The sequence below is a fragment of the Schistocerca americana genome, chromosome 2 (assembly GCF_021461395.2).
Source record: "Schistocerca americana isolate TAMUIC-IGC-003095 chromosome 2, iqSchAmer2.1, whole genome shotgun sequence".
Taxonomy (NCBI): Eukaryota; Metazoa; Arthropoda; class Insecta; order Orthoptera; family Acrididae; genus Schistocerca; species Schistocerca americana.
The window spans coordinates 838,799,089-838,821,501 of NC_060120.1; the positions used below are offsets into that span (position 1 = coordinate 838,799,089).

The window sequence follows — 22,413 nt, forward strand, 5'->3', positions numbered from 1 at the left end:
GGCACAATGGTGAGAGCTGTACGGTGCATTATCTGGCAGAGTCTGTAAATGTAGCGTCATTGTCTAGATCGATAGCTCCATGTCTTCCATTGGTACATCCAGCAGAGTTACAGGTGTGTGTGTGTGTGTGTGTGTGTGTGTGTGTATTTATGAGCAACAATGGAATGCAGTGTGTGATCAATCATTTCTTCAGTGACTGCTTTTCGTAGTAGTGACCTGAAATGATAATGGGAAATGTTTACTTTCTGGTTCTTAATGTTCCGTCTGTGCTCCCATTGTTCTTTGTACAGTGAGATCATTAATTAATGTAAGTGAAATAGTGAAATGCCCCATTTACATTCATGCGACACCTCATATGTTTTTAATGCATTGTGTCCACAAATTCTGTGACAGTAAAAAGAATAAAAATATAAGTAGACAATTGCAATAGCTTTATCCTTGTAACAGTCATTCTTGTCTTTTATTTCACAGGATTGACACGCAGGCAGCTTATAGTACTGGCTTTGCTGGTTGGTAGTGATTACACTACTGGATTATCAGGCATTGGCCCTGTAACAGCATTGGAGATAATTTCAGCCTTTCCTTGTGGAAATGAAGATTCTGTAGAAGCAATCACCAGGGGATTGAGAAAGTTTCGTGAATGGCTTATCACAGGAAAAGCTGCTGGACCTGGTGGGAGATCAGCACTCAGGCATAAGCTAAGAGACATTAAACTAAGTGAAGGTTTGTTTTCCTTATAAGATTGTTCAATCTGTAGCACATGTGAAGAAAATTTAGTCAAAAATGTGTGAATTTAAAAGTGTACTTAGATCATATTAGCTTTTCTGGCTTACATGTCTTGTGAAGATAAAGGACTAGCTTCATTGTCACCAAAGGTGACAAGAGAAAAAGTATGTGGGTGATAGAAGATTGCTTTGACAATTTCATATATATCTTCCAGAATATGTTATATTTTTAAAAAGTCATTGGTTATGGTGCTTTCACTTACATATACATTAAAAAGCTTTGTCGTTCTTCACAATATTCGAAGCAGAAGAGTAATAGCAACTGGCCAAATCTCATTCTTTCATAACTTCTGAACAGTTACTTTGTATAGAAGAAAGAACAAATGGGAAATAGGGAGTAAGACTAGCACACACAAATGCTGGATGATAGAAAAAAGTTATTTTCAGCCTTGGATTTGGAGAACAAATTGAAAATACGGTTTCCTATACAAATTAAATATGTCTGTAATTTTTTGGTACTTTTCTCACTGTCACTCAAGATATGAGGCAAATTTTCAGGTGTATTAAGCGAATTCCACTGAAAATATTTTTCAGAGAGCAGTAGTATCACAAGAGTACCACATTAGTGGTCATCTCATCAGAGGAAGCAGTCATGTGTCAAAGGGCTGTGTGCTATTTAAAATCTGGTGAGACTGCAGTATTGTGAACATCACAGTTTGCGGTGCTTTACCGTACATCTCCCTCTGCTGTGTGCTACATCTTAATAGCGTTATTGTACACAAGGGGAAGCACAGCGAGTTAAACTGTACAAATGGCATGTCTCCTGGGTTCTGATTACTGCTGTTTTTCCCTCTGATTATCGGGATTATGACACAACTTCTCTATGCCTTTGCTGCTTTAAAAAGTTATCGTGTATGTTTTCAACTAATTTATTTGCTGAATGGCCCACAAAAATCACAGGAAATCAGACCAGATCTCTGCTCTAGGATCCTCAAAATCATGTAATCTTTAACATATGCAATATATTTATTAGGTAAATTAATCCTGAAGATGTAGTCAAATAAAATGATGGAGCAAGCAATTCCCCCACCTCAACTCCCGTTCCCCTCATGCGCTTGGATCTATAAGCAGTGTCTCAAAATTGAGAAGTATGGTTAACATCACACTGAAATTAAACTTAAAAGATGCTAGAAGTAGAAGTCTGTGTATTCCAGCAAATATAAAAGTACATGAGCCTTAAAAGTAACCACGTTGAAAATTTGTTGCATCTTCTGAAGCGGCATTCATATCTGCCCTCCTAAAATCTGAAAAGTGCTATTTTGCTCAGATTCTGAGTGACCAGATAGCTTGTGGATGAATGTTATATGTGCACTGTGTGCATCAACAGTCAATAAGTGTAAAATCAAGGGTCAATGTGTGTGTTTAGAGTTTGTAAACATTTTATACTATGAGAAGCTGCAGTCAGTCAAGTGACGACAGCTTTCCCAGAGCACAGAGGCAAGGTGTAGGTTTAAGCCAACAGCTAGGTGGTAGTTTCCGTCCCTGCTGCAGCGCAGCAGGCACACCATTTTGTTTGTGAGTTGACACAGCTTCTAATAATAAGCAATGTGTTTTGATTTTCCTGTATGCTCTTTAGCTTCAATTATGAAAGTTTATACATGTTTGTTTATTTATTGGACACAGTTCCACGATTTAATAAATGTCCAATATATATTTCCGCTGTCTTTTTGACCCTTCGCTCCCAGCTCCAAGCAGTGCTGGCTTCCATCATGCAGCTTGAGACTGTTGCTAATAGGAATCACTGTGGGGATCAGATGTGGAGATGCAAGGGACATTGAGCATGTCCCTTGTTTCCCATGATCAGTTCGCTGTGGCCGCCAGTGAGATTGACCTCTCATCCGTGGTCAAATGGAAGGTCGCTTCAAGGTGTGGCAGCCAGCGAAAGACTTTCTGAAGGGCTGATTGAAGGGCCTCCCTGGTTTGCCTGATGAACAGGTTTCAGGGAATGTCTTTGTCTGATGAAGATCCTGAGCCAGATGCAGTCGCTTTCTGTGTTTGTTTCAGGGGAAGCCTCTAGGATTGCATGCTCTGGACAGTCACAGAGGGTGCGGTTACTGGTAGTTGGGAGCATAATGTGGCCCCTTAAGCCGTTCTGTCATGGGACATGAAAACACACATGGATGTGGATCTGAGGATATAACAGCATGGAATTCCATGCTTCACTGCACTGCGGAGCATGAAATGAAGAATTTGGCATGTCAGATTTTTGCCTCATGGGGAGGATCGTGGCCAATGAAATGTGACATCATTTTACATTACAAGCAGAACATAGGAGCCATCATGTAGTATGGTGTTAAATTTCATATTTGCTGTTTTTTTTTTTTTTTTGTAGTGTGTGTGGTGTGAGTATGAGCTGTTTCAGTTTCAAACCATCACAAAATTGAGCATCTCTCAAAAATGTGTCCTTTTAGCTATGATTTGTTATAATAATATGATGGGACACTACATCTCAGTAGATGAGGGCATCCTGGAGTTGATGTTTTTGGCATTATAACTTGTGTGCTACAAAAGCATACCATTCCAATGTGATTGCACAATGGTGATTTATCAAAATCTTGTCTTTCAGATAAATTTGCATATTAAATATGAAGTAATGACATTTGTAGGTACAGTCTTTAGACACTGTAGGCCATGTATGGAGGTGCGATTGTTAGATTGTTATGTCGAAGTTGTAGCACAATTAGTAGTGTCATGAACTTTTGAGTTGTTTAGAGCACGATAAGAGGTTTGCGCCTGCCATCTTCCATTCCCCCACCCCCTTCCCAGCTTTTCTTACCTAAGAAATTCTGGGTTTTTATTATTCTTTTAACAGAAGTATTTCCTCAAAAGACAATAATGTATTTGCTGCAGTTCTTGTTCCAAAGGCCAGTGACAGGAATATTCCTCTAGTGGCCAGAAATCTTATTGTGGCTAACAGTGTAGTACTGAAAGTAAACACAAGTCATACTCACTGGAAAGTTCTGTTATTTTGAAATTTTCTGTAAAATACATGTACCTGTCTCTGTGTTTATGGATTTGGTTATGTTTGTATCTTGCCGTTAAATAGCCTTTTCAATGATGGTGAGAAACTTAGAAAAAATCTCCTCTTCCATTTGAATGAAATTACGAAACGAATCTCGATCTTGAAATCTATTTGATGAAGGACGTTATTTCAGTGTCTTCGTAGTATATAAAACATCGAGAATATGCATAATATGCAAGTGCCAACTGACATTAGACACTATACCTTAACTACCATATTTAGCTGAGTATAAGATAACGCTGGATATAAGACAAACCCCCCATTTTTTGAGAGCCTCGTGGAGAAAAATATTATTTTTAAGATCTTCTGGGTAATCAGAAATACAAACTGTTTTATTGACATAAAGTATCTGCCAAAAAGTAAACATTATACCTATTCTAAACTTACGCTATTTATTTATTGTCTGCATTTTGCTAGTACCAAGAGAAATAAGATAAATGGTTTACATTAACTTTCAGACAATTTCATTTTCTACCTGTTTTGCTTACTAACCCTGTTGTCTGTGGTATCACTATTTTTAATATCATCATCCTTTTAATAGCACAGCTATGAAATTATATCTTCATTATCGTAAATATTTGGCTGTTTCTTTCCAATATGTTGCTATTCCTGAGGTGGTATTACAGTGGGACCTGAGAACACAGCTGTTTCTTTTTCTGACTACGTATTCGATTTTATGTCTATACTGAGGTGAGCTCTGAGCTCTCAGTCAAGCTGGTGTCACTGTTCCCCTTCCAACCCTTCTGCAGTGCTGAGCTTGAGCACTGGTGAAAAACAGACTGAAATATACTCTAATGTGCAGGTCATATGTAACAACACTATCTGATACATAAGTTAAAGATGGCAATTCTGATTCAGTCCTGTTTTCAAACTTTTTCTCATCCCACAATTTAGTGATATCTGTTGGTATTATCTCTACAACAGGTCTTGCCACTGTAATTTATTCTCACAATAACAGTTACCAGCTGTTTCATGTGATTTATTCCCTTTGTTAGACATTTCATTCTGGATTAATTTTTCTTCTTTGAATGTCACTATCATGTTCTAAAACTGATTAAAAGCAGATAACATCTTTACCCACTATTTTAACATGTGAACAGTGACTGAATTTCTCATTTGCAATCCACTTAGTAAGTCAAAGTAGTCGCTCATTACCAAGTAAAATATTGGTCTGGCTTCAACACTTCCGTTTTTGTATGTCACTTTTATTTAAAAGGCATAGTTAATGTTTGTGCACAATACCCATACATTTATGAGAACGTTTGTTGTAAATCCAACAAAAGTTTGTAATGTGATAGAAATTTCCTCCTACATTTCACAAGACTGTCAAATTTTAATCAGAGCAATAGCCTATTGCATTAGCTGATTCATAATTTCTCGCATATCAGTTCCCCAAAGCCGTGTGATTCAATGTCATGTTATTTTTTGGCATATTCCTAAATCTTGAGCCAGTTGGAACGTGAATATCGTTTGCTGAGTGCTGCCATTCTTAATTGTGCAAAATGAATCTGCACGTGACGTGAATAGCCAAAGCTTCATCTCTAAAGGTTAGGCTAATCCTACATAGTCTACTAAACAATGTAAGAATGTTGAACTCAGCAGCAGTAGTTTAATCTACGAATATAAGACAACCCTGTATTTTTCAAATGACAAATTTGGGAAAAAAACTTTGTCTTATAATTGAGTAAGTACCGTATATTCAATTTAAATCCCAAAATGGGATGAAAATTCAATTGAGTTAACAGTGATTTCTAGTAGTATGTACCTCAGATCATTGTACAGCATTATGTGGTGTTCCTCTATCAGCAAGTCACTGTTCAAATCATGTTAACAAGCTTGTCCTGTATACTAATGGCACTGGCTGTCATGAGTTCCGATGTCATGTCTACTTCCGTGTCACCGTTAGCTACCTCAGCCTGTGTGAGGACAGCTTTAGGGATATGACTGCCAAGTAAGGGAAGAAACTTGGCAATCATATCCCTAAAGCTGTCCTCACACAGGCTGAGGTAACTAACGGTGACACGGAAGTAGACATGACACCGGAACTCAAGACAGCCAGTGCCATTAGTATACAGGACAAGCTTGTTAACATGATTTGAACAGTGACTTGCTGGTAGAGGAACACCACATAATGCTGTACAATGATCTGAGGTACATACTACTAGAAATCACTGTTAACTCAATTGAATTTTCATCCCATTTTGGGATTTAAGTGTGCAAACTGGGGTGAGTCATCCTGGATTTGAAATGGATGCTTCTGGATGTCGTGAAGACCATAGTATGCAGCCAGCTGCAGATGGTGGCTCATGTTTGTCCTAATGTTATGTGTCATTTTTTATTGAAAGAGATTCTCTGGATTTGGGTGGCTGTGTGAAGGGGTAAAAACTGTCTGTTTTTTTTTTTTTTTTTTTTGTTTTTTTTTTGCGAGATGAAGGCAGAGCTTACTATATGCAGCATCGCCCACAGTATTAATTTGTGGATTTTTGGTACAGCGTCAAAACGGAGGGTCTGAATCAGAGGCTCTGTCATTTCTGCAACCATTTAGACTTCACATTCCTTAACTTGTGCCACAGGGTGTTGGGGCATTGGATCCTGCTTCATAGATTAGGTGTCCACAACACTTAGAAGGCAGCTACAGAGGTAGAGGGAGCTGTGTAGTGTGGACTGGGAAGTTTTTTAGGTTACAGGGTCTCCAGCAATTACAAAAAGGGTATAAGTCTGGAAGAGTGCCAGGCAAACGCAAGGAGGGTAGACCTAGCAACAGTTTTTATTGTAGTTGTAAATTTTTGTGACTGCATTGGAAAAGAACCAGAGCTCCAACCACTAATAGGAAGCACTGAAGCTCAAATTATTATAGTACTGGAAGCTGCCTGAATCAGAGATAAGTTCAGCCAAAATTTTTACAAAGAACCAATCATTGTTTGGAAAGGATAGATTAAATACAGTTAGTGGTGGAGTGTTTATTGCCGTTATGTAAAGTACACCACATGCAAGGCACAATTAGTACTTTATCTGCATGATAGCAATGTTGATGTTACTGTTTTCCAAAATGCCTTCGGCAAAGAGGATGAAATAAGTGTTCCGCAATTTGAATCAAGTACAGCTGCTGACATGAGTTACTGAGAATCATATGTCCCTGGTGTAGCAAAACAGCTTAAACCACATAATAAAGGCAAGTCCTCCAAATCAGATTGTATACCAGTTAGTTACCTTTCAGAGTATGCTGATACAATAGCTTTGTACATAACAGTTGTATACAATCATTCGCTCAGCAACAGATCCACACCTAAAGACTGGAAAATTTCACAAGTCAAGAAAGGAAATAGGAGTAATTCACTGAATTACAGACCCATATCACTAATGTTGATGTTCAATAGGATTTTGGAACAAATATGTGGTGGTTATAACTAAACTTTTGTTACTTAAGAGGGCTCTCATGAAAAACGAGTGATCATAGGACAATGAAACTTAGTGGAAACATTTGTAAGGACTTGTGGAAGATAAACAATGAATAATTTATTGAAAGAAATACATGAGAGCATAACATTCGTTAATTGCATACCATGTTTACATTTATGATTACAAACAGTGCTCAGTTTAATCATCATCTGCATGACTGACAACCTGGAACTGCACTAGAGATGCCATTTCACAGTTGTTTGCAGCACCATGAAATGCTCAACTCTCATGGCACAGATCATGCACTCTTGATGCTCACACATTGTGTCCAGCATTCTCAGCCTTGGCAGCAGTAACTTATTCAACAATCTGTGGTGCAATTGGCAGTCGGCCTCTCACAAGAGCAGTTCCGAAATCGCCATTTCATGCAGACTTCCAAGTCTTGTTATTCAACCTCAGTGCAGAAAAAGGACCTCTCTGTATTCCTTTAATGCATCGATACTGGGACAGGAAGATTCAAGTGTTGGTTTTCCCTTCACGCTGTTAGAGATTGGAACTGCAGAGAAATAATATGAAATTGGTTTGTTGAACCCCCATCCAGGCATTTAATTGTTAATTGCAGAGTAGTCACTTTAAAAATAGATGTATACTTTGTTCACATTTTCTTTAGCACTGGCAGAGAAGGCTGCAGTGAGTGGTGGGTTTTAGTTCCTTCCTGTGAAGTACTGTGACAGGTAGTAGTAGTAAATAAATGGAATCAGCTCTACCCTGCAAACTGACTGATGTGGGAAGTGAGGGGGTGATAGTGATGGCAATCTAACCTAAGAGATAGTAACTATATTCTGTTTTTAATTAGAAGAAACAATTGATATAAAACTGACTGTTGGAGGTAACGCCCCCTTAAATATTTTTTTGTAGTCCAATATACCAGAATCATCCTCCAATAGTTCACTAGAAAATGAGAGGAAACATTGAACAGTTATGGTACTTTATCAAAGGTTGGCAGTAACTGAAGCAAATTTTTTGCACAAAAACCTACAATTTCTGCCGATTCGAGTATAAGGAACACAGAACTAAAGATTGAGTAAACAAACAAATACTAACTAACTTGGTGTGTGTGTGTGTGTGTGTGTGTGTGTGTGTGTGTGTGTGTGTGTGTGTGTGTGTGTTTACTGCTGATACTTATTGGTTGTTGATGTCTGCACAGGATTCCCTAACACTGCTGTTGTAGAAGCATATGTCTTTCCTGAGATTGATCATTCGAAAGAAACATTTACGTGGAGCACTCCTGATGTGTCAGCACTGCGAAATTTTGCAAGAGAGAAGTTTGGGTGGACGCAGATGAGGACTGATGAAATTCTTTTACCTGTATTGAAGAGACTCGGTGAGAGAAATGTAAGTAAATGGATTCCCGCATTTACAAATTGGTTTCACTAGGAAAACATCATCAATATAAATTCGTGATCAATGTAATTTTATTGAGCCGAACATAAACATCTGGAGTGAAAGATCACTGTCATATACATGTAGGTAAGAAACCGAAAGTACCGGAGTGGCCAAGCGCTTCTAGGCGCTACAGTCTAGAGCCGCGTGACCGCTACGGTCGCAGGTTCGAATCCTGCCACGGGCATGGATGTGTGTGATGTCCTTAGGTTAGTTAGGTTTAAGTAGTTCTAAGTTCTAGGGGACTGATGACCTCAGAAGTTAAGTCCCATATAGCTCAGAGCCATTTGAACCATTTTTGAAACCTAAAGTAAAAATTTTAGGAAACAGACAACATGAAGTTGTTCTTATTGTGGGCTGTATCAGTATATCTTTACTTTAGTTCAGAGCACTTCTCTTTCATCTATTATTCTTCTCACTGTTCTACCTATTTTCACTCTCCTGGTTTCTATTTTCCCCTAGTTTGAAATTTTTGCTGATCAGATCTTATACCTCTTGACGACAGAAATTTTATTTTGGCAAATATTATAATTATTTAATTTTTACATTTGTTTTTATGGGTGGGGCTATTATTATAAGTGACCATCTGACCATAGTTGGAAAGAAGTGTTACGAATGCAGATATGGTGTTCATAATTTCCTCTGTGGTGCAGAATGGGCTTCTTAATGTAATCATTCATATTGGATTGGAGCTGCTGTCATGGGTGTTAACTTATCCACTGGTCACAGTTGTGGTCTTCACCAGTACCTTTGTACCTTGCTGTAGCCCCACTCCCTATCATTCGCATTGCTATACACTGTTCTGTGGTCATCGCAATATGAACTCTTAATGTAGATAAATACCAACTCAGCGATTGATTGCTGGATGCAGTGTGCCTACACCAAATGTTGTGATAACATTGGAAATAGGCCCTCTTCATGTATTAGTTATTTTGTTGTTGTTCTGACACAAATGACGTACTGAAGCACACTAAAAGATTTAACACCTTTGCTGTTTTTGCTAATCATAATGTTAAATGCTTAACTTGTGTAGATCTGATTTCAAATCTCATTGGACAGTTTCTTTCTCTGTCTTGTTATGAGAAGTTGCTTCACATTCTGTAGTGAAACATAGGTGCAGAAAAACATTAAAAACAAGTGAGAAACAGATTGTATATAATGTCTTCAAAAAGTTTTTAGAAAAAATCTGTTGCTCCTGATACAGCATGTTCAGAAATAACCTCTGCAAAATATGAAAAACATTTCCCTATTCAGTTGATAGCACAGGCTATAGAAGCATATCCATTTATAGAGTTGGGACATTTTAAAATTGAACTACGAGTTGACTTCAGACAATAAGGCTTTCAAATCATAAGCGGCGGTTATCTACAGATGGTAGTATTTCCAAATCGTGAATGGTACTACCACAATCTTGTTCAGTCCTTGATTGAAATAACTTTTAGAAACAAGCGAACTTTTGAGAATTGTTTGCTGGGTACCCATGACTACTGCTGCTGAGACCAAGGGATGCTTCTCAACTCTGATGAGGATCATGACTTTTTAAGTAGTACAATTAACAAGAGTTGTTTGAGTGCATTGGCAATGCTCTCCATAGAAAAGGACAGTTGTAGACATATTTGCTTCAAAGAAGAATGGAAGACTGCACTGTGTATACATTAAATGCACGTAGGTATGTTTCTGTCATATACAGATGATGTTGACATTATTTTAGGCCAGTTTATTTATTCATAGCTTTATTTTATAGTAAAAGTGTATCTGTTACACATGAACTTCATAGTGATTATTACTGACATTGATAATTTTGAATGCGCATTTGCCAATGCTCATAAGTATGACGAGTTAGTGCTAGATCTGTAAGAGCACATTATTGATAGGTTATTAATCAGAAACAAATAAAGGATACACATATATGTATATGTAAGAGGCAAATTGAAGCCATCTTGCTATATAATGGCAATGTCGACAAGAGATGTTCACAATGAAAACACTTTGCACCAAGACTGGGTCAGGGCAAAACACATCATCAGCATTTTTGGTAAACTGGGCAGCAGGCTTCACCAGAATGTAGTGGGTCAGGGCAGCCAAACAGACTCACATCACCTTCGTTATGTGACGAAAGAAAGGCTAACACAAATGCAACAAACAGGACCAAAAGCTTTTAGTAAACAGTTCTTTACTATAACAAACTCAGCCCAGCAGAAGGAAAACAGCTGATACCTCCATAGTAGAAGCACTATGCAGTCATGACAAATGGAGTCTGGTGAACATCGTCCACTTCTTCACTCCATAGATACTCCAGCAGTTTAGTTCATAAGGGAGTCAGTCAGACAGATCGGTGGCGCACTCGATTCACTGACTGCAGCGAAGTGATGTCTGGCATAAGTGTGTTGTTGATTTCTTGCACACTATGGAGAACAGCAGCCACTACTGGGAGACGACGATGATGATGATGATGATGATGATGTTTGGTTTTTGGGGCACTCAACTGCACGGTTATCAGTGCCTGTACAAATTCCCAATCTTTACTCAGTCCAATCTTGTGACTTCCATGAATCACGATGAAATGATGAGGACAACACAAGCACCCAGTCATCTTGAGGCAGGTGAAAATCCCTGACCCTGCCAGGAATCGAACCCGGGACCGCATGCTTGGGAAGCAAGAACGCAACCGCAAAACCACAAACTGCGGACATTACTGGGGGAGATAGCTATCTTGTCGTAATCACCAGTTCCAGAGTTCAGCACCACAGTCTGCCCCTGTCACTGAAGGGAAGACTTAGAGGTCTTTCATAAGCATTGCAGGTTTTCGAGGAGAACTTGTGTCACTATTTGCCACAAGTAATGGCAACTCATCCCTAAGGTATGTGCATAAGGATAGTCAACCCGTCGAGAAAGTGCTTCATAGTTCTGTTGACGAAGAGTTGTAATTCACTACCCCTCCAGGTAACATAAGTTGAAAGCTACCTTAGAACTACCCACAGAATCTGGCCTGATTGAGGAACAATGGTGGCAAATAACAGCCATCTGCATCAGTTTTTGGATGCTTTCAAATCTAGAGTGGAGAAAAGATAGACAAAAGGGCCTATGGAAGCACACTGTATCAACACTAGAGATCATACACAAATTAGCCAGCACTCATATAGGGCATTGCTGGCTACACAATGTATAACCCAGGAAGAAGTGGAGAAGATGGTGCAAGGTGATATCATTGAACTTTCAGAGACTGCTTGGTCTTCTCATGTGTTCCTTGTGAAGGAGGAGGTCGATACATGGCATTTCTATGTTGATTACAAACGAATGAACAAAATAGTGAAGAAAGATGTCTATCTTTTGCAGTGCATTGCCTTGCATTGGTGTCATGCTAGACTGTTTAAAAGGAGCAAAATATTTGTAAACTACACGCTTAGAGGCAGGCAACTGACAAGTTGAAGTTGACAATACCCAAGGGAAAAGACTGCCTCTGTGAGTTCAAAGAAACACCATTTGGGCTGTGTAATGCTCCAAGCCACCTTTGATTGTGTTGAATGACCTGCTTTGGCACCTTAAATGGATGACAAGTTTTGCTATATTGATGGTATCATCTCCCCCCCCCCCCCCCCCCCCACCAAAGACATTTAATATATATCGAAGCCACATGATAACTGTGTTGAAATGGTTTCAGACTGCAGGTTTCTGTCTGAATCCTACTAAGAGCCTCTCTGTTTTCTAAGAAATAAAAACTGTAGGGCACCTAGTGCATGACGAGACGGCCATTGTGATCCAGAGAAAATAGTGCAATCACTGATTTTCCAATTCCTTGGCATAGTCAAGATTTGAGAAGTGTTCTTGGAATGTGCTCATACTACTAGCCATTCATAAAGGACCTAGTGCCAACGCAAATCCTGGGCAAGAACTACTACAGAGATATGGCAAACTTTCCTGGAACAGCGTGCAAGAAAGATCATTCCTTAAGGAGGTGCTAACATATTCTCCAGGTCTAGCATTGTATGCAAGAATGCTAAGACATAACTTCACATTGATGCTAACAGTTATGGTATAGGTGCAGTTCTAGAGCAATTTCAGGAATGTGCCGAAAAGATGGTAGCTTATTCATCCAGGTACTCTCCAAGTCTGAGATGGACTATCAAGAAAGTGTACCTTGCAGCTGTTTGAGCCATCAGCAAGTTCCAGTCTTATTTATTTGTCATACCACTCACCACTGTGATGGACCACCATTCCGTATGCTGACTGACTGACTGGCCTGAAGGATTTGTCAGGTTGACTGGTAAGATGGGTACTGAGGCTTCAGGAGTACGGTGTCACTGTGGTATGCAAGAGCAGATGCATATACAAGGATGTCAAATTTCCATTCAAGGATTCTTATAGCTGAGTACAGCAGGTGGATGAAATGTCAGTCATCACTGCACTAAGTGAAATTATTACTGAACCAAGAGAACATCCAACACTGCTGAAAACAATAGAATCCTTTGAGGTGGAGGAACCAACTAAAGGAAAAGTCCAGTTAATAAACATAACATTGCATAAAAGGAACTGTGATCTACGAGAGCGGGAATGGTTGTTCCTTCTCCCAGCTCATCTGCAGCAAGCTGTCTTGGAAGTGCTCCTACATCTTGTCACGTGGGATTCGTGAAAACTCTAGACAGAATTAGACACAGGTATCATTGACCAGGCCTTTACCCATCCATTAAGACTCCATGTGAGCCACTGTAAGGAATGCCTGTGACAGAAGCAAATGCCACTGTAAGAAATGCCTATGACAGAAGCAAATGCTGCAATTACTTCTGGGGCATCTAGTACCAATGTCACCTCCAGCAGCACCATTCCACTGAATTGTAATTGACATCTTGGGAAGATTCCTGAGTCAACAAACAGAATTGATGGATAATAGTATTCACTGACTATCTCACCCAATAAGCCGTCACTAAAACTGTACTGACTGCCCAAGCTCCAGAAATCACAAAACTTGTTGTACAAGACATCACTTTGAAACACGGAACACCCTATATGGTGTATTTGTCAAGTCAAGACTAGTATCAGATGTAATTTCACATTGTGATGTCACCTACAGGATGGCAAGTGCCTATACCACTCACGGACGAATGGCAGATTTTGTCTCAGTGTACGGAGTTGTCCAACAGAGAGATTGCGATACAATACAATGAAGCAAGACACTACAAGCTTCACAACCATCTTTCTACTCCAAGATCGCGAGGCCGAAATGACAATGGATATACTGTTCCTGTTTCAACCAAATGATACTCAGAATGACTATGTGAAGCATCTCAACATCAAGCCTAAAGGAGCAAGCCATCTGGCTTGAATAAGGAACATGGACACTGGGAGACAGACCAAGAGTGCTGTAATGCCAATGAGATACACCCCAGGAGACTTGGTGTGGTTTTTTATGGAACTACCAGAAAAGTTACTGAATAGCTAGTGTGGGCCGTGACTTATCTTTCATCATTGTCGGATTCCACATATGAAGTTGAGGACTGTGACCTTTCATCAAGAAGACAAAAGTGCAGAGATGTCAGCTGTGTCCTCTGTATGGATCCCTGCTGCAGTACTGAAACATCAATCAAAAGTGGTGGTTTTTTGTACAAGGAAACTGAAAATCCGTTCAGTTACTGAGAAGCTTCAACGAGAGCGGCTAGCTCCGATGCTCATCATGGTGAAGAGAATGTTACATCATGACCAGAAGGCAAGAATCCACCTTTGCTGCCATACTACAGGGTGTTGTAGTTGGCTCCAGCAAGAGCTTTTGTGGCAAGGGGTCACTGTCTCTCCTGGAGAGGAAGCAATACTACTAACTGTGGTGCATGCAATGTGGTGTAGTGGGTAGGGTCACTGGCTGGTGTAGTGTGGGTCATCAGTTCAGTTCCAAGCATCAGCAGTTATGGTTTTAGTATTTGTCATTCTAGAAGTTCTTGAAATTTCTTACATTTATAATGTTTGAGAAGTCCAGGTTGGAATCAACACTATTACGAAATGGATAGGTTGCTACTAATTATGCAGATTATAAACTGAGCTGCAGACAGCCACAATGAAAAGGCTATTAGACATAAGCTTTCAGCCAGAGTCTTCTTCAGAAAAGAAAAAAAGGCCTACTCATTCACGTAAGCAAGCAAACCTCATACACACGACTGCTATCTGCTATCTCTGGCTATTCCGGCCAGAAGAATACAACAGAAACACATCGAATGGGGGCAACAATCCAGAATGGTGTGGGGAAGGGGGAGGGTTAACAGGGTATGGATGGGGAAAGAGGAATCTACACTGCGTGGTGGACTGTGCAGGTACTAAAGGTGGCAGGACAGGTCTGTCAGGTGCAGTGTCAGGAGGCTGTGAGTGAGAGAAAGGAGAGGCAAACAGGGAGTGGAAAGGAGAGGAGCAGAAAAGGGGAGAAGTGTGCACTGGGAGAGACAAGTGCACAGTGAGGGTGAGGGGAGGCAAATTATGAGAGGGTGACAGGACAGAGGGGGTGGAAACAGTTGGGTGGATGGTGTAGGGACATTAGGATACCATAGATTGAGGTCAGGATCATTTCCAGAGCTGAGAATTTCTTGTAAGGATAACTCCCATCTGTGCAGTTCAGAACAGCTAGTGGTGGAAGGGAGGACTCAGATGGCCCAGGTTTTCAAGCAGCCATTGAAATCAAGCATGCTATGTTCAGCTGCATGTTGTACAAGGTCCGGCAGAAAAACCTCCCCTTTAAGGAAAGCTAATAAAAACAAAAACAAATAAGGTAGAACAATTCTATTTATACTAAATAAAAGTACATATTATGCCATTTTAGAAAATACTCTTATGGTCTTACTTTTTAAATAAAACATCCCTTAAATGGCTTCCTGCACTGTCGACACACTGTTTGAGTCTTTCCCTGAAGTTATTCATTACTCTTTGAGTCATTTCAGGTGGAATAGCTTCAACCTCTTGTGTAATTGCTTCTTTCAGGGCTCGTAAAGATTGTGGACGTTGTTCATAAACGTTTGCTTTTAAATAGCCCCAAAGAAAGAAAGCACAGGGTGTTAAGTCCGGCGATCGTGGGGGCCAGCCAATGTCTCCACGCAACGAGATCACATGTCCAGGAAACATTTCCTTCACCAATGCCAGTGACTGCCGCGCTGTGTGGGCAGTAGCACCATCTTGCTGGAACCACACGTTCTCTATTTCACCAAAAAGCTCCCTTAGTTGCGGTTGGAGAAAGTCGCGGAGCATGGCACAATAGCGTTCACTGTTGACGGTTAAATTCCTGTCATTTTCTTCGAAAAAGTAAGGACCGATCACTCCAGAATTGTAAACAGCACACCATACTGTTACTTTAGGGCTATGAAGTGGTCGTTGATGAAGTTCTTGGGGATTGTGTTCACACCAGTACCTGCAATTTTGGCTGTTCACTGTTCCGGCAAGGTGAAAGTGTGCTTCATCAGAAAAAATCACAATATCGTTGGGACGAATGTTCCGAAGAAGGTCTTGGCACAAACTTACACGGACACCACAGTCTTGTTCACTCAGTTCCTGCGTAGTTACAATTTTGTAAGGATGCATTTTAAGATCTCGATGCAAGATTCTTCTCACACTTCGATCAGATATCCGTAATGCTGCCGCATGCTTTTTAGCGGATCGTCGAGGAGATTGTTGAACTGAAGCTCTAACTGCATCAACATTTCCGGGGCCTGTTGCAGTCTGTGGTCGTCCAGGTGGTTTCCTTTTTAATGCGGAACCTGTCTCACGAAAGTTAGCAACCCAAGAATAAATTGTTTTCTTATCGGGAACAGGGTCCCGTCGTCCGAGCGCAAAGCGAACGCGAAAAGCACGTTGAGTATTAATAGGCGATTCGCCATTTTGAATAAAATCTTCCACTACGAAGGCACGATGTTCACCAGACCACGCCATGGCGTACACTGAAAACGGCACGTAGGCAGCTACTTAACGACGCGCCCCCCACCACTCTGCTCCTTCTACTGTCCGCTGCACGTTAACTTTGTAATCGGGGAGTTTTTTATGCCGGACCCTGTATCACAGGGTGGTTCACTTTGCTTTCGGCCACAATTTGGTGGTGGCCATTCATTTGGTAGACAACTGGTTGGTAGTCATACCAGTATAAAAAGCTGTTCAGTGATTACAGCAGGGCTGGTGTATGACATGGCCACTTTCGCAGGTGGCCTGGCCTCTGATGAGATAGGACAAGCCTGTGACAGGACTGACATAGAATGTGCTGTGTGGGTGGATTAGGTAGTTCTGCCATGGGAATATGATCCCCATGGCAAGGGGTTGGGAATGGGAGTAGTTTAGGGATGGACAAGGATGTTGCAGAGGTTGGGTGGGTGACAGGACACTACTTTGGGGGGAGGGGGGGGGGGGGAGAATCTGGGGTAGGATGTACTTAATTTCAGGGCATGATGATAGATAATCAGACCCTGACAAAGGGTTCAGTTCTTTCAGTCAGGGGTGATATTTGGTGATGAAGGGGCACTCCTTTGTAGCCGGTTCTTGTATGAGTAATGGGAGGGTTGGAGGTGTGTGGGGGTATGGAACGGGAAATCTGTTTGTGGACTAGGTGTGGGGGTAGTGCCTGTCTGTGAAGGAATGCAAGGTTGCATGCTGGGTTGAAAAGGACCAAGTAAAGTGGACAACAGAGAAGGCGCTGATGTTGTGAAGGCATGAGGGTACGGTGTCTTGGCCCTGAGTCCAGATCATGAAGTATTATCAATGAATCTGAACGTGACCAGGGGTTTGGGAGGCTAGGAAAGTTTCCTATTGATGGCCCATAAACAGATTAGCATATGAGGGCGCCATGCAGGTGCCCATGGCTGTGCCACAGATTTGTTTGTAAATGTTCCCTTCAGAGGATAATTAGTCGTGTTTTAGGATAAAGTTAGTAAGGTGTAATACAAATGATGTAGTGTGTTTAGAGTCTGAAGGACATTGGTAGAGGTAATATTCAGTAACAGCAAGAGGTTGGGCATGAGGGATGTTGGTGTATGAGGAAGTGGCATTAGAAGGGACTTTGGATAATACGTTGGGGGTATTGGTCAGTGAGTGCTAAAATTCTTTCAGTGGGGCCACAATAACCAGCTACAATACGATGTCCAGGATTGTTGGATTTGTGGATTTTGGGAAGCATGTGCTGAGAAGCGTGTGCGAGGGAGAACCCTTAAAAAACAACCAGACTGAAAGGGTGCTGCCATTCGTAGATATAGTACGGAGTTCGACTGCTAGATGGGTTTGGTACAGACCTCCGTTAAACAACTGTGCAGACAGCATTTACATCTACATGGATACTCTGCAAATCACATTTAAGTGCTTGGCAGAGGCAGCATGTAGGTAAATGTGTGAGCTTAGTGTTGTGTTTCTCTGATTGTTGGCATGTTCTGCTTGAAAGTCATTATAGCAACATTAAAAATATGGACAGTGTGTGTAAAATTTTTGTTTGCTACTTTAAAAAATCAGCAGTGGAGACTCACCAAATGCTTAAAGAGGCTTTCCGGGAGGAAACTCACAAGTTTTCAACTGTTTCTGGCTTTCAACGTTGTGAGATGATGGTTGAAGACCGACCTTGTTCTGGGCACCCTTCAACCTCGCAGAATGAGGAAAACATTGAAAAAATCAGCATCAATAAGGATCGTTGTTTCATGATCGACCAAATTTCAACAGAGGCAGGCATGAGTTGGACCTTGTGCCAGGCTTGAGTAAGGATTTACACATGTTGCTGCAAAATTGGTTCCACATCTTCTCACACAGGAACAAATAAACATGCGCATGAATGTGTGCAGGGACTTGGAAACAGAGATTGAAAGTGATCCAAATTTTTTGAGCAAAGACATTACAGGTGATGAGAGTTGGTGTTACGAGTGTGGCCCAGAAACCAAGCAAGTACCATGATAATGGAGGACTCCCAAGTCTCCCAGACCAGAAAAAGCAAAGCAAGTGAGGCCGAATGTTCGTGGATTTGTGCATCGGAAATTTGTAATCTCTGGCCAGACTGTTAACCAGCAGTTTCATTTTGAAGTTTTAAGATGTCTGCAAGATGATGTGCGGAGGAAACATCCAGGACTTTGGTGGTCAGGTGATTGGTTCCTTCATCACAACACCATCCCTGCACACATGGCCTTATAAGTGACGCAGTATTTATAGGCAGAACGTTGGTCAGACCTTTGTCTTCAGGTAGAATGATAAGGTCAGCATCTGTTTTGAGGCTGTGTGTGGCTGCCCTCTGTTCTGCTGGAAGGTGGATGTTCTTAGGAAGCGACCTTGGGAAGGATGGTGAGGCCAAGTTGTAACTAAGGAATTCCTGGAAATTAACCATTGTATGTTTAGGTAGGAGAGGGGTAATTACAGTTGGACAGTAATAAGAATGGGAAGAAGTGTAGGAATTAGGAAGTGTAGGAATTAGATTGGCTTTTGTTGGAGTGGTTGATGGCCAAGAAGTGTTTCCATTGCAGAGATGTGGAGGAGATTAGTTCAACATAGTTAAATTTGGTTGAAGGGCCAAAGTTGAGATCTTTGGATAGTAACGAAACTTCTGCGGAAATCTGAACTTCAACTGTTGGTATTAACTGTCACTTCCTTTACTGTATCTTGTACAATTCCCTTCCCTTTGCAATATCTGATTTCTATACATTCCCCCCATACATAACCCCCCCCTCCTCCCCCCCCCCCCCCCCCCCACACACACACACACACACACACACACACTCAACCATTTGATATCAGCCATGGACTCCCAGCCCGGAGATTTTAACTGAAGCTTGATTTTTGGTTGCAAGTATTCTACACTTGAGAAAAATCTGGTTTGTTAGCCCCTTATTGCCATCATAAGTGTAGAAGTTGGATAACAGGTTATGCTGCAGTGTGTTGTTGCTGGCGTTGTACTATTGGTCTTCACGGTAGATTCAGTTTTAAGGTAGTACATATATTTTCTGTAGGTATATCTATAAGGGCTGCTTAGTCTATAATAAAACACGTACATAGTGTTGGACCATAACTTTAAATTTTTTATTTGAATTTAACAGAACATGTACAGATACTAAGCCATTGCCTTAAAAGTTTTCTTTTTGTAACTTTACAGGTACAGAAGACAATTGAAAATTATTTCAAAAGTAAACCAATTTTCCGTCCTGTGGAAGGGAAACTGAGTAAACGAGTGCAGAAAGCTGTAGATCGTATTGACAGAGGTGAAACTTCATCTGAAACGGAAGAAGAGCCCAGGCCAAAGCGTAAACAAACCTCTGAAAAAACTGCCAGAGTGAACAACAAAAAAAAGAAGTCAGTTAAAGAGGCAACTACAGTTACAGAGCAGCCAGGAATTTCTTCTGAAGGAGCACAGGCAGTAGAGGAAAGTGTTAAAATCATTGCTAATCAGAAAAGTGCATGTGTCCGTCGTGTTAGAAAGACAAATGTTCATCCTTATAAGCAATCAGGAGAGTTCATATTGCAGAGAGAGAAGGCAAAAATAGATTCCCTCAAAACAAAACTGAAGGCTATAGAAATATATCGTATGTCAAAGATAGAAAATAAAAAAAAGTCAGCCCGTAGTAAGCCAAAAGAACTGAAGGAGGCAAATCTCTCGGAAAGCAGCAGTGATGAATAACACATTTACAGCTAATTGGTTTTTCTTTCTAGGAGCAAAATTTCTACTGCAACCAGATACTACTGAAGTGTGTATATGTGGATAATATGTTTTGAGCTCTGTCATTCACTGCTATTATTTAACGTTTTCTATCATTTTATGTAAGTATTTAATAATCCTATAATACTGTTGTCGCATTATTTCACAGTGGTGAACAGAGTTGTTGGATACTATCCTCATCCATTTGTTCACTAAGAAAAATTGAACAGAAAAATATATACAGTTAATTTTTGGATGATGCATTCACTGACTTAGTCCTCAGTTCCAAGAGATTTTCATTTTATCATGAAACATAATTGAGAAAAGCATGCCAGGACACCATTCAGCAAATCTGCTGACTTGTTAAAAATTGTGGGTGCAAACAACCATTCAGAGCTGTCAATCAAGTATTTAAAAGAAAAAAATGGGAAAGGAAGACAGTCAGCATAAAAGGCAGCATTTGCCAGTTGCATTTTTTATTAAAATTTTCAGCCTGGATTGCAAGTCCTTTCTTTTCTTCCGAAAAATAAAAATATCCAATGTCTACACAGAACAAAGCAACAAAATTAAAAATGGTGTTAAATGTTTTATTTGAACTGAGTAACCTGTAAATAAATAAATGTTTTATTGTTGATAGTGTTATATTGTAAAAGAAATGTCTTTTCATCTCAGCTACAGACTTCTCTGTATGATTTCAGGTTGTTATTTGGTTCTTCTTTCTGTGAAAAGGCGCATTCTTCTATTTTTTGTATTAGGTATCCATCTCCATTGTTTGCTTTTCTTGATCATCATAATATTGTTGTACTAATTTTGATGTTGAATATCAGTATTCGCGTGCATTTGTATTTTCTTATTGTACATGTATTTCCAAGTATTTTGAAAATTTATATTTTCTTTTGTACATGTTGTGTATACTTCTGTGATAAATAGTACAAAATGAATTATGTTGAAATTGTGTCGGTATTTTTTTAAACAATGTTGTTAGTAAACGTATATTCTGGTTTATTTCTTGCCTACCTGCATTGAAACCGAAGGAATTGATGGAGCCTGTCCGAGCACTTAGTATTGTTAAATGAAATGGGGCAAATAAACTGTGGCAGTTATTCATGTCGTCATATGTGATCATCTTGAAATTTCTGTGATCCTCAAAACTTATTTCAGCACGTAGAATAAGAGTGCAGATTGTTTGTGCCGCATAAAAATTAAAGAGTATCAGAAATTACTTGAGGATAAAAGTGTCCAACACTACAGTCCTGACACAAAGAAACTCAAGATAATGTACTGTGGCTGTAGAAAGGAAACAAACCTGAAGGCAGTATTATGGGAAGAGTGATGAAACAGGAGACATGATATTATGTGGATAGCATTTTTTTTTTGTTTGTGTTCTACAACTGTAATATACTTTAGGTACTGGTATGACATTACATAACACCATAAGCCACTGTTCAATTTAATCATGAATGTTTGACTGGTATCTGTCAAAAACCATCATCCAGCACCTGTTGCGAAACATCTCAGATAGAGGGAAATCTCATGTAAAATGGCTGTGTCATCATACACATCAAAAAAATAATATTTTAAAATCATGTTTAGTCATGTAGAGGTGTATGCACCTTATTGTATGTATATTGCAAGTTTTTTTTTTTTTTACTAGCTTTATTGTATGGGTCAATATTTTGTCATCAACAGCTGATTTCTTGGTCTTCAGTTTCTGTACATCTTCACCAGTCAATTTTCTGTGAATTTTTGCAAGGACATGGTTCTGCATGTTTTTTTGTACTTTAGTAACCTTCTTTTTGGACTATTTCTTTCCAGTTTTTTTAAGTTTTCTACCAGAGTAATATAATTATCATTGAATATGTTTGCTGTTTCTCTACAATCTGTAACCACCAAGTTGTCTATTTTCATTGACTTTATCTTTGTAGGCTAGAAGGATGTAGGCTGCAGTAGGTACTGGGACATGAAGAAGCTTGCACAGGATAGAGTAGCATGGAGAGCTGCATCAAACCAGTTTCAGGACTGAAGACCACAACAACAACAACAACAACATCTTTGTTTCTTTGTGTGGTCCATCTTTTTTCTTTCTTTCAGCATCAGTTACATTCCAGGCTTTCTTTACCTTGTTTCTTTGAGTTCACTGTGGTGGTGTTAAT

The 22,413-nt window shown here is 40.0% G+C and overlaps 1 protein-coding gene across 2 annotated transcripts in view; it reads left to right on the forward strand.

The window, feature by feature from the left end:
- The window catches only part of LOC124595560 (DNA excision repair protein ERCC-5 homolog), a 72,658-nt gene extending 51,276 nt beyond the window's left edge, over window positions 1–21,382 (forward strand). For both annotated transcript variants that reach the window (XM_047134341.1, XM_047134342.1), the window contains exons 10-12: window positions 472–723; window positions 8,414–8,601; window positions 19,721–21,382. In XM_047134341.1, coding sequence (XP_046990297.1) covers window positions 472–723; window positions 8,414–8,601; window positions 19,721–20,242 — 962 coding nt within the window. In that variant the 3' untranslated portion in view covers window positions 20,243–21,382. The remainder of the gene's footprint in view (window positions 1–471; window positions 724–8,413; window positions 8,602–19,720) is intronic.
- The last annotated feature ends 1,031 nt before the right edge of the window (window positions 21,383–22,413 follow it).